A 16,949-nucleotide genomic window follows, 5' to 3' on the forward strand; every position below is an offset into this window, starting at 1 on the left:
CCGTTTGGCCGTGACGGAATCCCTTGGTTGGGGAGAACTTCAAGTTGAATAAATACTATAAAAACTTTGCAAACACAGACAGAACACCTCTCCTCGAACGCATTTAAGATTTGGAGAACAGATCACTAAGGGCTAACTTGAGGATTGTGAACATTCCGGAAGGGAGCGAAAATGATCAAGACTGGTTTCAAGAAAAGGAGCGATAAACCATGATTACGTTGTAATACCCATGTCATTATACACATTTGTGTCCTCATAAACCACATATGCAAGAAAACACACACATTATATATATATATATCCAGTTATCCATGGGTTGTAATGTGATGACTAAAAGATTGTGAGAAGGCAAAATTTCCTTTTTCTTTTATTTCTGTACAGTAAGAAAAAAATAGAAATACATCCCAAAACAATCTTACAATTCCGGAATGCCCATCGCTCAGTCTTAGAAGCATCTCTACATGCTGCATTTTACAAAGAGGCATATTTCATCATTTTCTTCAAAATCAAGAAAGAAAACACACTACCTTTATTCAGTGCATTCCCACTTCAAAACCACAACACTCCTTGTTTTAACAGGAACTACTCTTCTTTTTGGCACACAGTTGTACACTATAGAAAGTCACAGTTATAGAAAATCACTACAACCCAAATCATGCAATAATTCACTTTTGAATTAAAGTGTTTTTTTTGTTGTTTTTTTTTACTGTAATTATTTATTGAGGTAAATCTTAAGTGACCAGTGATACAATGGCAGAAATACACACATAATTACAAAATGATTGTTTAGGACTGTCTGATGTATAATGATCAGAAGAAACATTTTCAATTTATTTATAAATCTCACTTTTCTAAATAAGCATAAATGTTGTTAATAAGCAGCTTTACAGAAAATTTGAACATAAAACACTCAGTGGGTAATGTGACAGCAGTGAGGAGAAACTTTCTTAAAAAAAACAACTATATTTACATTTTGGATATTATTTCCTAAATTTGCTGAAAATTTATTTAAAATTATCATGAATAATGATTTATGATTTCTGACCAGATGACATATTGACATATCGTATTTAATCAATTTCAGATTAACTTTGACAGCCATAGAAAAAATTACATTTTGTAAAATCTTTCCTTACATTTTCAGAGAACCTATAGACCCCAGTTTGAAAAGTGATTGTTTACATAGATGTAGTGATGGAAATTTTGCCGGTATAGTATACGTGCTCCCTAAACCCACATTTGTTTGTAAATGTAAAGAGAAGCTCTAACCCTTTATAATAAGGTCTCATTTGTTAACATTAGTTAATAAATGAGAGTTAATGTATTAACTAACCTGAACTAATAGTGAGAAATGTATTTCTTACATTCATTAACCTTTGTTAATATCATTTTATCACTAAAATACAGTTGTTGATTGTTGAATGAGATTAATAAATGCTGTAGAATTGTTTATTGTTAGTTCATGTTAACTAATGTAATAACTAATGTTAACAAATGAAACCTTATTGTAAAGTGTTACCAGAGATGTTAAGCTGATTTTTAAGCCTTTGTAATCTTACAGTCCATCGTATTGGCCCACACTTTACAAAAAACTGAAGCAGCTGCCATTTTCTTTATGCCTTCACTTTTGTTTTTGTGAAATGGTGGCTGTGCTGACCTCAGTATGAAAATCAGTCCTTAGTTTCAATTTCATCAGCTGATAGTGGAACCTTCACTCTTTAGGACTAAAAAATACAAAAAAAAAGACAAACAGAGAAGTGAAAATGTCAATAATATAACTTATGAGCTAAAACAAAGTGTTAACTGTTAAGTAATATTAAATTGTGTAATACTGTTTAGATCTGTGCCTATAATCAAAAATTAACTGTGGGCCTACCTGTAGTTGCCTGTTTCCAGAGTATCTTCAGAACTGTTTCCTGATTCATAACCTATTTAAAAAAAACATGTTGTATATTGTTAATTGATAAGAACTTTAGTGCAGTCTCTGCAAATGTCACTGGGTTGCACAAGCAAGAGCTCAAGTATCAGTCCCAAATAAACTATTTCGTGACCCCTCACAAGAGCAGCCTGCAGCTTTTCCACACACACACACACACACACACACACACACACACACACACACACACACACACACACACACACACACACATTTTTATTTTTATTAGAATGAGCCAGAGCTGCTGTCATTTTCCCACCGGATATGTCTACAAAGATTGTATCTCAGATTAAACATGCACATGGAAAAGTGGAAAAGTGAAACTGAAATGATCCACAGAGAAAATCTATTTCAAGCTATGATTATTTGTTGAAACAGAAACTGAAAACAGAAAATGCCTTACAGAGAGAATGTTTAACCCAACACCATTGTTAATATAAAATCACATGCATTTGAGTAACATACTTAGCATAGGATGTGCAGAAGGTCGTCTACCATCTGTGAATAAATTTAAGTCCAAAATTATATATCACTACTGACTACTCAAACCCATATTGTTGAATAACCTTTAATTAGAGGACTATAGAGAAGTTAAAACATCACTTAACAAACCTATAGTTGACTGCAGTTTAACCTAACAAAAGTCATAACTATCAAATCATGATAAGGAAGTACTGTAATTCTTTCTGAGGACTTTCAGTAACACCAGACATTCCTTTTTACACAAGAACTGCTGAGGCCTCTTGTTTCTAAACCTAAGTATAGCCACATTTCCCCTTTTGGATGCAAAAAAAGTAAAAATTCTGTTTCACAGAGATCCTTCCTCAGACATAACAGTCACTGAAATTAGTATATAAAAGAAAATAAGAGTAAACAAAAGTTTTCAGTATTCTTTAGAACAAATGTTAAAGGTATACTCACGTTGACCATTTCTTTTTCGGAAAATCAACAGAGCAAACAGAAGACCAACAATAAGTGATCCAATGACCATCACACCAGCGACAATGTGTGTTGTATTAGACGCTAAACTTTCCTTGTTAGAATCATCTGAAGAAACAATATACATACATTTGACACCAGCACATATTCTCCATGACAATGTTATAATATATATATATATATATATATATATATATATATATATATATATATATTTATATATCATGTACAAAAAGATTATCTTCAGGATAATGGGCAGATTTAGAAATTTGCTGTCTCACAGTAGAGATATCTACAATATGCAGATTATATGGCAATGTGGCAATATGCTTTATTGTACTACTGTAAATTACATAGCTAAGAAAAAATGATACCAAAAAGTATTGCCAGCTCCCTACAATTTGCTTTGTCTAAAAACATGCTCACTGTCTTCACTTTGAGAAAGTAGATCTTCAGAATCCATGATACAGATCTCACCCCACATTGACTACCACAGTATTTTTTTCCCCCTACTATGGTAGTCAATACATTCTTCCAAATATTTTCTTTTGTGTTCAACAGAACAAAGAAATGTATACAGGTTTGGAACAACTTGAGGGAAAGTAAATGATAACAGAATTTTCATTTTTCTACAAATAATTATGTTTATTTTTTCTTTCTTACTTTATAATCAAACACAGTTTTCGTATTTCAATTTTACATATATGGGTCAAAAATGACCCATATAGAAATCTTTAATATTTGCAAATTTTTGCAAGTAGGAACATATTTACTGCAGACAACTGTTCATCTGCCACACATTTCACATCTTAACAAGGCTACTTTTGTATATTTGATGGATGTAAGTCTTATGATATTTAATATATTAGCCTTATATATATAGTCATAAATCAATGCAATTGGTCACCCTTTAAGTCTGTCAGTGTTCCAGAAAAGTAACAGTTTTGGACATGTACAACATGGGTCTAAAGTGACCTGAATGAGTTATTATTTTCTATATCGCATATATTACAATAAATTTCATTATTCCAGGTATTACTCAATAAACAAATCCTTATTTTAATTTTTCCTTTCTTTTTGAATTAATTTTTTTTTTTTATGTGTACGTGAGGGTCAGCATACAGATTTTTGTAACTTTTTATAATTTCCGCCGGATTTCCGTAACTGTGTATGTGCAGGTTCTGTTGAGGACCAGCCACTAACACTCTAGATAAAGAAAATCAAAAGCACAAGAATATTTTCAAATACACATCAAACCGTTGATCGATACACTTATTATATATTTTCACTGTTGGACAGAAACCTTGTTCAAAACTGTTACTTTTCAGGAACACTGATAGATGTAAAAGGTGACCAGTAGCATTGATTTATGACTAAAAATAAAAATTACGAAATATAATATAAAGCCTATTATATGAAATATAATATGACTTTCATCCATCAAATATACAAAAGTAGCCTTGTTAAGATGTGAAATGTGTGGCAGATGAACAGTTGTCTGCAGTAAATATGTTCCTACTTGCAAAAATTTGTATTTCTATATGGGTCATTTTTGACCCATGTGTGTAAAATTGATGTAGAAATACAAAAACTGTGTTTGTTTATAAAGTAAGAAAGAAAAAAATAAACAATGATTTTTGACAGTCAAAAACAAAGATATTTAAGGAATACCTGGAATAAATACATGATAAAATACAATTCTTTTAAAGATTCAGCAAAGAAACACTCAGCCATGATTGATACCATAACATAGGAAATGAATATGGGTCATTTTTGACCCATGTTGTGCATTAGAAGGGGTTTTCATAGCTTGTGCATCAAAGGGTTAAATAAGCACTCAAGTAAGAGATTGTAAGAAAACTAGGCTTAATTACCATATGATTGTGATGTGATCGATATTGTGCTTTCTCCATCTTGAGCATATCTGCTGTTCAAGACGATGCATCTAAATGGCGCCAGGCCCGCGTCAATAGTCTTGAAAGTCAGTCTGCTAGACAAGGCCACAGATTTTAAACCGTTGGAATCCTTGGTGGCTTTTGTTGTGTTTGAATTAATGGTCCAATTAGTTCCAGAACGGTCAAACCAATGGATGAAGCCTGCTGGGTAGCCATCAGTAGCATTGCAGTAAAGGGTGGCGTGCCCTCCACCTTTGACAGCTTCAGGCCATGTGCTTGTGATTGGATTTTTGTACTTGGCTTTATTGAGAGAAAAGACATTGATACATTTCAAGAAAGCAGAAAGTATTGTAATAACCAGTTTTAAAACAAAATGGCTAAGAATTTCAGTTTTATTATATTTGATATGACTGAAGGAATTAAATCTCACCTGTGACACTGATGCTAAGTTGTGCCATTTTTGCACCTCTGTCTGTTATAACATTGTACAAATATTCACCCTCATCAGAAAACATGGTGTCAGAGATTTTCAATGATGGACCCAATTCTGAGTTTTCAAGACTAATGCGTTGATCTCCTGATATAGAATCTGGATCCATTGTAAAAACTGGCTTTTCCTGTGTGGTTTTTGTTAAAGAAACTGCAACTATTTCCATCTTTTTAAAGCCTTTGAAAGAGCATGTGATAACTGTGGTCTCAGAAACAATTCCAACTGTAGGCAGGCATTCCAATTTCCACAAATCTGCTGAATATACAAGTATAAACATAAAAAAAAAAAATCATTATTGTATTTTAGTGAAAGCATAACTATTTATATTTAAAGGAATGTTCAGAGTTTGATACAAGTGTCAATTGACAGAATCTGTGCATGCTGTTAATAACCAAAGAAAATAACTTGATGTAAAAAATAATGAACTTGTATTGAGCCCAGAACCTTCTTGGAAACTGCTCTAAACACAACAAACAATCTTAATCTCTACTTGATACAAACATCATTGTGAAATTATGCTACAGTGCAAATCCAATAAATCTCTGAAGATTAAAGCATTGTACCTTGACTAGGCCTCACAGCAGGGATGAAGAGAGAAACTATTACAAATACCATAACCATCAATGAAGCCATGTTTACTCTGAAAGGAAGAGCAAGAGAGAGAGAGAGAGAGAGAGAGAGAGAGAGCGAGAGTTAACAAAATAACAAAAAGATTGTACATTGTATTGCAGTGTAATTGTTTGTAACCTTATCTATAATCTACTATTGTGAAAGTTTAGGTTGCGTTTCAGGAAGCAATATTAAGTACAATGTTAGTTCATTCAGATAAATAGAGTTTAAACAGAATATGGTCCCTAATCAGAAAGTGTGCATGTAAACATGATATACATACATTGTACATGGTGGATAAACATTGATAAAAATAGTAATTGCAAAAAAGAGATGATTCTTAATGCTGATAGTGATTTAGGAAGAAAATTGCAACATTGCAACAGCATTCATAATTTAATAGTAAATAAATCAATAGTGCTAAATCATTAAGTATGTAGGCTATAATTGTTTATTTATTAATAATTAACATCCATATCCACATTCAAATTAAGACAAAACAGCTTTAACAGAATTTTTCCATTTCCATAAACTAAGTCTCCTCTTTTACGGCTTCTTTCTATAAAGTCTTAGCAGTACTGCAAGTTCCCACACATAGATTTTAGACATTTGAGTGCGCTTGTCTTGCATAAACATATAAAATAACGAACTTAAGCGTGCAAAAACGCCACATGTGATGGTCCCTAACTAGTGGAAAATCTCCCCTGGCTCTACGCATTTCGTACTTGCTTGTTCTGTGACCTCAAGAACTGTTTACTCCCGCTGACAACCCCACATGTGGTGCAGAGAGCCAAAGTGTACGGTGGCTGAGAGAGCTCAACGCGCTGCAAATGAAGAAAACACGTGCAAATAGAAAAAACACCAGCAAATAAAGAAAACATCTTCATCAGTTTGACAACACATGCGCTGCAAAAGCCCACAACACTTACAAATAGTGAAACGCGCTGCAAAAGCCCACAACACTTACAAAATAGACAAACGCGCTGCAAATAGCACATACCAGGCCCAGCGATCTCAAGCCCCTTCTGCGATGATCTGAATGATGATGAGGATGATGATGATGATTAGGCTACTTTTAGAATTAAATTAATAATTTAATTTGCCCCACAATAATTTATAGTGCATCACGCGTATGTGCTGTAATAAGATTAGCTAACTCCTCATTTTTTAAAAAAACAACTTGTAACACCTACATCTCTCCTCATTTTTTTTAATACGTATGGGCCACAAGAGAAATATTAAGAAATAAATGAAGGTTAAATAGTGTTATCAGAACATGTTGAAGTAGAGCTCTCTTTGCTCTCTTCGCTTTTCTGTACTTTCACTTTCTGCAGTGAATAATTGACTGGGATTTGAGACATAAAATCAAGTAAATTATTTAAAAATATTTAAAAATATTATTTATTATTAATACTTTATTAATAATATTTTTTAAAGCAAAATAATATCCCCCAAATCGTTTGTCCTGGCGCCAGGACTGGCACAGACCACAACGAAAATGTTATAGGGAACACATTGACGTACCTGTCTGGGACCGCTGGGATTGTTCAATGTTTACTCGTGGTGTGCACCTGAAAGGTGAGTTATTTTGTTTATACTTTTGATTGTTAACATTCTGATCGTATGTGCATTATGAGCAGGCCTATTTGCAGCACGTTTGTCTATTGTGCAGCACATTTGTGTTGTGGACTTTTGCAGCGCGTTTGTGTATTTGTAAGTGTTGTGGACTTTTGCAGGGCGTTTGTCTATTTGTAAGTGTTGTGGACTTTTGCAGCGCGTTTGTCTATTTGTAAGTGTTGTGGACTTTTGCAGCGCGTTTGTGTATTTGTAAGTGTTGTGGACTTTTGCAGGGCGTTTGTCTATTTGTAAGTGTTGTGGACTTTTGCAGCGCGTTTGTCTATTTGTAAGTGTTGTGGACTTTTGCAGCGCGTTTGTGTATTTGTAAGTGTTGTGGACTTTTGCAGGGCGTTTGTCTATTTGTAAGTGTTGTGGACTTTTGCAGCGCGTTTGTGTATTTGTAAGTGTTGTGGACTTTTGCAGCGCGTTTGTGTATTTGTAAGTGTTGTGGACTTTTGCAGCGCGTTTGTCTATTTGTAAGTGTTGTGGACTTTTGCAGCGCGTTTGTGTATTTGTAAGTGTTGTGGACTTTTGCTGCGCGTTTGTGTATTTGTAAGTGTTGTGGACTTTTGCAGCGCGTTTGTCTATTTGTAAGTGTTGTGGACTTTTGCAGGGCGTTTGTCTATTTGTAAGTGTTGTGGACTTTTGCAGCGCGTTTGTGTATTTGTAAGTGTTGTGGACTTTTGCTGCGCGTTTGTGTATTTGTAAGTGTTGTGGACTTTTGCAGCGCGTTTGTGTATTTGTAAGTGTTGTGGACTTTTGCAGGGCGTTTGTCTATTTGTAAGTGTTGTGGACTTTTGCAGCGCGTTTGTGTATTTGTAAGTGTTGTGGGCTTTTGCAGCGCGTTTGTCTATTTGTAAGTGTTGTGGACTTTTGCAGCGCGTTTGTGTATTTGTAAGTGTTGTGGGCTTTTGCTGCGCGTTTGTGTATTTGTAAGTGTTGTGGACTTTTGCAGCGCGTTTCTCTATTTGTAAGTGTTGTGGAATTTTGCAGCGCGTTTCTCTATTTGGAAGTGTTGTGGACTTTTGCAGCGCGTTTGTCTATTTGTAAGTGTTGTGGACTTTTGCAGCGCGTTTGTGTATTTGTAAGTGTTGTGGACTTTTGCAGCGCGTTTGTGTATTTGTAAGTGTTGTGGACTTTTGCTGCGCGTTTGTGTATTTGTAAGTGTTGTGGACTTTTGCAGCGCGTTTGTCTATTTGTAAGTGTTGTGGACTTTTGCAGGGCGTTTGTCTATTTGTAAGTGTTGTGGACTTTTGCAGCGCGTTTGTGTATTTGTAAGTGTTGTGGACTTTTGCTGCGCGTTTGTGTATTTGTAAGTGTTGTGGACTTTTGCAGCGCGTTTGTGTATTTGTAAGTGTTGTGGACTTTTGCAGGGTGTTTGTCTATTTGTAAGTGTTGTGGACTTTTGCAGCGCGTTTGTGTATTTGTAAGTGTTGTGGACTTTTGCAGCGCGTTTGTCTATTTGTAAGTGTTGTGGACTTTTGCAGCGCGTTTGTGTATTTGTAAGTGTTGTGGGCTTTTGCTGCGCGTTTGTGTATTTGTAAGTGTTGTGGACTTTTGCAGCGCGTTTCTCTATTTGTAAGTGTTGTGGAATTTTGCAGCGCGTTTCTCTATTTGTAAGTGTTGTGGACTTTTGCAGCGCGTTTGTCTATTTGTAAGTGTTGTGGACTTTTGCAGCGCGTTTGTGTATTTGTAAGTGTTGTGGGCTTTTGCTGCGTGTTTGTGTATTTGTAAGTGTTGTGGACTTTTGCAGCGCGTTTCTCTATTTGTAAGTGTTGTGGAATTTTGCAGCGCGTTTCTCTATTTGTAAGTGTTGTGGACTTTTGCATCGCGTTTGACGCATTCGCAAGGCGTTTGACGCATTCACAGTTTTGAGCAATCTCTCGCCACGAGTTACAACTCATGTAAACATCTTTTTTGTGCAAGAGTTGTACAAATGAGGGTACTTTCTAACCTCTTTGCACAATCTCTCATCTTTGTAGGCCTCCATTGTCCCTGTAGATTGTATGCGTTACAGTCTGGTCTTTTTTTTTTTTTTTTTGCAGTGAACAAATTACTGCAAAAAAATTACATGCACAAAAAAAAACAAAAAAAAACAAACAAAACAACAACAAATTAATTTGTTTATCTAAGGATTATATATAATTTCAAAATAAATCCTTTCATCTTACTACTGGAGCTGTTAGTTTGCTAAGTTTCAAATGATTAACAGCAAGCTAAACTATGCAAAAGTGGACCTTTCTATGCATTCAATGTCTCGTTTTCAGTCACTCTTTCAAGTGAACTTTATTAGTGAACTAATTGTAGGGAATATATAGGGGGTGATTTTTGGATTCAGCCCTAGATGAATATCCAGAAACAACTGATATTTAGTTTTGATCATCATTCAAGTTTTCTTTTAATATAAAAATATAATATTCCATATGCATGGTGTTGAGGAATTTTGTGGTAAACAGGTAAAAAAAAAAAAAGAAACTTCATATCCCCCAAAACAGCATATTCTTTATCAAAATTAATTTCAATAAATATATTTTTAAAAGTCACACATTAGGCTATTTGTTGTTTGTCACGTGTAGTAGTAGTAGCATTTTTGTGCCGTGGGTAATAGAATTTTCCACCTATAGCTACCACCTCAGTAGGCTATAGTATACTGTAACCTATTTCAAACCTGTGGGAGCACTGCTTAGCCATTAACTTCGTAATTGCATATTGTAAATTATTAAACCAAAAGTTGTATTATAACCTGGCTTCACTTAATCGTACTGTTTTTCATTTGTGCTCTTAGATCCATGACTTTATACCACTAAATGAAAACGGATTGGTATGCAGTCCATTTTTAGAGCCCGAGTTAGGTTAGCCTATTTCAGTTATGTTGACGCATGCGCAGTGTTTTATATAGCCTACACAATTATTTCCGTGTATGAAACGCAATGATAAAAACCAAATAGATTTTAAGAGTCACCAGGCTACTCATTCATAAACATAAGAGTCGGATCCACTTCTCTTAATGTGCCCGATTCTTACGCTGCTGTCTTTTTAGCCTGTCTTTTTAGTATTTGACCGCATTGCTATGTAAGTTTTAGCTACGTTATAAGGCTAAACCATATGGTTGTTCAACCTTACGGATATTTAAAAAATGGCACCATCGAAAATAGGCGGAAAATTAAACAAAACTTACGGTGTAAATGCTCTTCAAATGGACAAGGAGAGTAGATGCGACCGCACGGGTCATGAACAGCTTTTATCTGCTTTCACTTTCAGTATGACTAGGCTATGTCTTTTCGACACACCCTACGTAACAGCCTATCAAACGAATAGTTTTATAAACCCTTTACTCGTTTTGCAAGCAAGGGAAAATTATTTTCAATATTGGAGCCATTTGTTTGTCTTAAATGAATTATATAGTATTGTGAATATTTCCCAGGGACATTTCCTTTTTTCTTTGTAAAACTACAGCAACTCAACAACATCACCGTTTTATGTTCTTTTTACAGTCAGTTTGAGGTCTAAAATAGTACTATTCAATGCAACAATTTGTTTTATTTTATTTTTTTAGTTTTCTGATGAAATGCGAAATGTCTTAAGTGCATATTTGAAATCAGCTGTTTGTTACATTTTGTAATGTCTTATCATCCCATGTTAGTTGAAGATTCAGGGCTAAGGACTAAAAATGTAAAGACATGCAAATAAATAAAACAAAGAGAACTAACTGAGCATATGGACTATAATGAATAAAAATTACTATTAACTGTCAACAATTGTATGGAAGTCATCAGTTTGTCACGCTGGTTTATCATTTGGCCTAGAAATTGTACCTGATTCCAAACTGTGTCTGATTCTCCATCGATTTCAGCAGCATTCCCTGAGCAGTAATCTGCTTGTGCATATAGAACTTACTTATGTGAAGTTTACCTTCATTATATAGTATCCTGAAAAAAAACAGTACTGTACCCTATGCATCTCTTTATAACATGTATATGGTGACCCAGAGCTGTACTTTTCCACTTAATATGTTTGAGTTACAATCAGAAAGATCTGGCAGAGAAAAGAAAACATCTGGCTGGAAGAGATCTCCAAAAATACCCACACAACTATTCCCAAAAGCATCTATCCCAAGTCCTTCAGAATTGACTGTTAAGATGTGTATAAAAAGACTCCTCCATTTATTCAAGTAACTGCATTTTAATGGCATTGTTATGTCTTTTGACATAATTTGCCAATCCTTTTTTTTGTTTGTGCACTGCTACTGTTTTTGTTCTCTCTCTCTATCTATCTATCTGTACCTCCTGTGACATGGCCCAGGAGCAAGGGCATAAAAGAAACTGCTGTAGTTTTAGAGGGAGCTCTGCTGAAATTTTGAGTGTTTGTTTGTTTGTTAATTTACCTTTTTGTTTTGCTTGCCTGCTTCACGTTTGTTGCAAAGTTGTAAAAAGTTGTTGTTACAATTTTTCCTACCATTTTTTTTTTACAATTGTAAAGAGTATATCCACTTGGAAAGAAGTAGGGGTGAGTGCCATTTTCTTTTGTAAATATTCCTGCTGTTTCTCCTTTTTTTCACTGCAGATTCTCCAAAAAAAATTCTCAAACTTAGTAGATACATTTTGGCTGATTTCTCCATAACATTGTTTACTAAAAGAACATTGTGCTCAAAAGACAAAATATCAGCAAACAAAGCAAGATTTTCCAGTTGTAAAAAAATGACTCATTGTGACCTAAGACACCAAGTTGCACCTGATTTCATAACCTCATTGCAACTTTTGACAGCCTTCACTTTTATTAGTGTTTGCAGTGCACATACCACAGCATAAATCACTTTCTTATGTTGTTCCTTTGAAAATCACAACCAGAATACTGACAGCCCGACAAAGAGCTTGAGTTTAATGATAAATCAGTAGAGGTTAAAAACATCTTGCTAGACGGATACCTGATTATTTTTAAATAATCTCTCAGCTAATTGAAATAGATTGGACAGAATAGGCTCAGTTATTTGATAGTGATCTATCTATAACACCTTTTCTCATTCCTGGACATATTAAGACGATGCTTATAAATTCTGATATGCACCAAAAACAGCCCAAATAGTTGTCAAATCTATGGATGTTACAGCAGCATTGTAGTAAAGGTCAACAGGACCTCCGCCTGTTACGTTTTCAGAACATGAGTTTGTAATGGGATCTTCATAATGGGCTTTGATTGAGAGAGTTTCAGTCTGACTCTGACTCATTTTGAAAATAAAAGTACCACTGAACAATTGACATTTGTGTTATTTGTGAATATATAAATCATGTATAAAACTGAAACAGAAAAAGATTTTGAAATTATGAATGGTTTTACTCTTCCAAAAAATAAAAGAAATAATTCATTAAGTATGAATCATAAGTGCACATTTCACTGATACAAGCACTCTGCATTGTTTGAGAATTATATAATTTGAGAATTATATCATTTGAAAGCTTAAACACTCAAAATTCATCCTGTGAAAACCATTTTGAAATGGGACTTTGTATTACCATGCAAATATATGTTTCAAATATCAACTTCAAATTTGGAACACAACTTGATTAGACATATGGCTTTATTTTTCGAGTTAATTTTTGAAAACATATTTTGTATGAAATAAAAATGCTTAGTTCAGTACATTTTCAGTAAACTTAAACTTCTGTAACTTTTTAATTACACTTTTTATTGAGCTGCTTTCACTTCTGCTGAGTCTTCTTTATATATATAAAAAAAGACCAACCTTAGGTCTGAATTCAAACGCATTCATGAATTACAACCATTTAATTTCAGATCTATGCTCAAAAAGGGGGGTGATTGTTAAGTATGTGTGTTTGAGATGAAAATGAAATACACATGGTGCAGTGCTATATTGGAGCAGAAAGCACCTGGTTAAACTGAATTGTGTAGTAAATAATTTAACAACAACAACAACGTGTTTTTGCAATACACGTGGCATGCAGCAGTTGCTGCACCAGTTTTGTTCAAGTTCTTAGTGACATAAAACTAAGACCTATAAAATATTTCTTCCAGGTTATAACATTGTCAAATTTTTTTCTGCCCCCTTAAGTATTTGTTTGTATTATCTGGCCTGGGAAGCCATGTTAGTGTATAATCTGCTAGAACTGGTAAATACATATACAATCTTGTTCTCTTCAAGTCCAAATAGACTAAAGTCTCCCCAAGATGGAAACATTTTCTTAATTGGCCAAGTTGTAAAAAAGTGAAAAATGTATACATGAGTGGTAATAATATGCCCATAACAGAACATAAATGCAAGATACACTATATTGCCAAAAGTATTGGGACACCCCTCCAAAGCATTGAATTCAGGTGTTCCAATCCCATGGCCACAGGTATATAAAATCAAGCACCTAGGCATGCAGACTGCTTCTACAAACATTTGTGAAAGAATGGTTCACTCTCAGGAGCTCAGCAAATTCAAGCATGGTACCATGATAGATTGCCACCTGTGCAATAAGTCATGAAATTTCCTCAGTACTAAATATTCCACGGTCAGAAGTGGAAGCAATTGGGAACAACAGCAACTCAGCCACGAAGTGGTAAGCACGTAAAATCACAGAGCGGGGTCAGTGCATGCTGAGGCTCACAGTGCGCAGAAGTCACCAACTTTCTGCAGAGTCAATATCTACAGACCTCCAATCTTCATGTGGCCTTCAGATTAGCTCAAGAACAGTGTGTAGAGAGCTTCATGGAATGGGTTTCCATGGCCGAGCAGCTGCATCCAAGCCTTACATCATCAAGTGCAATGTAAAGCGTCGGATGCAGTGGTGTAAAACACGCCGCCACTGGACTCTAGAGCAGTGGAGACGTGTTCTCTGGAGTGACGAATCACGCTTCTCTGTCTGGCAATCTGATGGACGAGTCTGGGTTTGACGGTTGCCAGGGGAACGGTTCTTGTCTGACTCCATTGTGCCATGTGTAAAGTTTGGTGGAGGGGGGATCATGGTGTGGGGTTGTTTTTCAGGGGTTGGGCTTGGCCCCTTAATTCCAGTGAAAGGAACTCTTAATGCTTCAGCATACCAAAAGATTTTGGACAATTTCATGCTCCCAACTTTGTGGGAACAGTTTGGGGATGGCCCCTTCCTCTTCCAACATGACTGCGCACCAGTGCACAAAGCAAGGTCCATAAAGACATGGATGAGTGAGTTTGATGTGGAGGAACTTGACTGGCCTGCACAGAGTCCTGACCTTAACCTGATAGAACACCTTTGGGATGAATTAGAGCAGAGACTGCAAGCCAGGCCTTCTCGTCCAACATCACTGCCTGATGTGCTTCAAATGTGCTTCTAGAAAAATGGTCAAAAATTCCCATAAACACACTCCTAAAGCCTTCTCAGAAGAGTTGAAGTTTTTAGGCACTTATTTGATAATGTTGACTCCCAGGAGAATCTTGAAAATTATCATGAAAGTCGATCTATACTTGCCCCTGCTCACCAGAAAAATAAAAAAAGAAATTTTAGCGCACCAACAACAAATAAGAAAGCTATAAAAGTGTTGTTGCGCAACACACATCTTTTCTGAATGACACAGATTGATTGAGCATCATGACTAATCAGTCACAGATATAACAATGTTGTGTGAGATATTTGCAGTGATGGATTCTCCTGATGGTGTGTGATTTTCTAGGCCTAAATTTAAAACGACTTTGACGCTTTTCTCTTTATCTTTTGTCAAAGACACTCTTCTCATCTTAAGATGAACACAGATATAAAGGGATTTATAATAGGAGTGATTATAATGTTTTTCAAATTTGAAATTTATCATTTCCTCATGAGGTCATGTGAATGTACTCTCACAGCTGCAGAGTTATTTGTTTGGGGGTAGACTGAGAAGAGGATTCATTCAGTGCAAGAATTACGACATTGTCCTCTAGGACTTGACATTTTGTGAACTGCACTCCCACTTGCCTACATAGCTGAGTGGTCTTGTTTGCTCACTCTTGATCCCATGTGCTTTCTTTTGTATTTTCCTTGTTGTTTCATTGTATTTTGTAAGTTCTAGTATTTGGGTTCATCATTACAACTCTCTGACAGAAGTCTAGACCAACAAAATGAACCCAGCAGGATTTGAGTTACAACTGCAGTCCCCTGGTTTTTCATAATGGTTTTGCATCAATTGCCATTGCCTTGCTAAAAGTGTGATTTTGGGATAAGTCATATAAATTATTAAAATCTTATATGGATCATTTTATATATACACATTTTCTACTTGTCAAGCTCTAAAATATTTTATCAGGTATAGAAATTGAGTAAAAATTATTTAAAAAAAAATATTTATCCTTTATCCTTATCCAGTTTATGAAATAGGCTACTGGAAAAGTCCAAAAGGTTGAGAACCACTGAAATTAAGGGCATAGATAGCTCTCAAAACCAGTTTGGAATTACTTCCTGTTACATGTGCACTCTGTTTTGGACTTGTGTTGTGCCTTCTCCCGCCACTAGTTTATCACCATGGTTACTGATCACTCCTATCATCACATTCAGCTGTGTTCAATCACCCTCCTTGTTTCCCTGTGTAATAGCCCTGTGTTTCCTATTCAGTATTGTCTGGTATCGTTTGTGTATTGTGTGGTTGTCTCTCCATTGAACCTGTCTGTGGCTTACCTCACCTGTGGCTTATTAAAGATTTGTATACTTATATCTTCCTCGTCGTGTGAGCTTATGCTTACAACCAGCAATTGTAACACCTGCTGCACCTCCATCAGGCTATGTTTATCTCCACTTTTAGACATACACTCGCTAACTATAACTATATTGTAGCTATAATAAGATGACTGTTGTAGTTTATTGTATAGTTATAATTTTTGTTTGTGTAATTTTTTTTTTTTATATTTTCAGTTCAAGCATACATATAGGCCTACAGAGTAAAACACATAAGAAAAAAAAAATGTAAATAATAAATAAACTCCATTGCGGATACCAAGTGTTCAAGGGCTTAGGGTGTTCCATTTAAACACATTGCAACACATTGGGTGCTTCTCAATTCTTATTTGTGCATCCTCGTTTCGTGGATCGTAAATCAAGTGAAATGATATATCCTCGCTTGCTTTAGCGTCACTTCAAAGCGTCATCAGCTGCACTCGAGGGATCTACCCATGCTGTTAAAGTTTGGTTATTTAAAAAAATATATAATAAATATTAATAAAGCAAGATGCCCCGTTTAAATATGTGAGATGTAAAGTTTATTTAAACTGCATACATTAAAGCATACATTTAAATTATTGTGACAGATATGAAGGGGGAGGAGAATTTATGCGTGCATCATGTTTCTCAATGAGAAAGACTTCCGCAAAGGATGCACCTGTGTATCCTCGCTCATGACTCCTCGGGAAGCTTCCTCACTCCTCGATCCTCGCCTCCTCATGGTGCAATTAGAGAATTGAGATGTCCTTCAAGATGGCTGAGCTCGATCGGTATCCGGGTCATAGGATGGAGGAGTGAGG

At 35.4% G+C, this 16,949-nt stretch overlaps 1 protein-coding gene across 5 annotated transcripts; it reads right to left on the reverse strand.

Moving 5' to 3' along the window:
• Positions 1 to 354: 354 nt before the first annotated feature.
• zgc:174863 (uncharacterized protein LOC100136852 homolog) lies at positions 355 to 10,794 on the reverse strand. 5 transcript variants are annotated; one of them, XM_048199544.1, is made up of 9 exons: positions 10,665 to 10,736; positions 6,595 to 6,693; positions 5,824 to 5,900; positions 5,201 to 5,512; positions 4,750 to 5,070; positions 2,858 to 2,983; positions 2,402 to 2,434; positions 1,877 to 1,928; positions 355 to 1,724 (listed from the first exon to the last, which is right to left on the reverse strand). In XM_048199544.1, the coding sequence occupies exons 3-9, from the start codon at positions 5,891 to 5,893 to the stop codon at positions 1,712 to 1,714; spliced, it is 927 nt and encodes a 308-aa protein (XP_048055501.1). In that variant the 5' UTR covers positions 5,894 to 5,900; positions 6,595 to 6,693; positions 10,665 to 10,736; the 3' UTR covers positions 355 to 1,711. The 5 variants fall into 5 exon arrangements, with proteins under 5 accessions (XP_048055501.1, XP_048055499.1, XP_048055500.1 ...); XM_048199542.1 differs by having other exon boundaries at positions 5,201 to 5,515; positions 10,665 to 10,734; XM_048199543.1 differs by lacking the exon at positions 6,595 to 6,693 and having other exon boundaries at positions 10,665 to 10,794.
• Positions 10,795 to 16,949: the final 6,155 nt, after the last annotated feature.

The sequence above is a fragment of the Megalobrama amblycephala genome, linkage group LG8, assembly GCF_018812025.1.
Source record: "Megalobrama amblycephala isolate DHTTF-2021 linkage group LG8, ASM1881202v1, whole genome shotgun sequence".
NCBI classification, from domain to species: Eukaryota; Metazoa; Chordata; class Actinopteri; order Cypriniformes; family Xenocyprididae; genus Megalobrama; species Megalobrama amblycephala.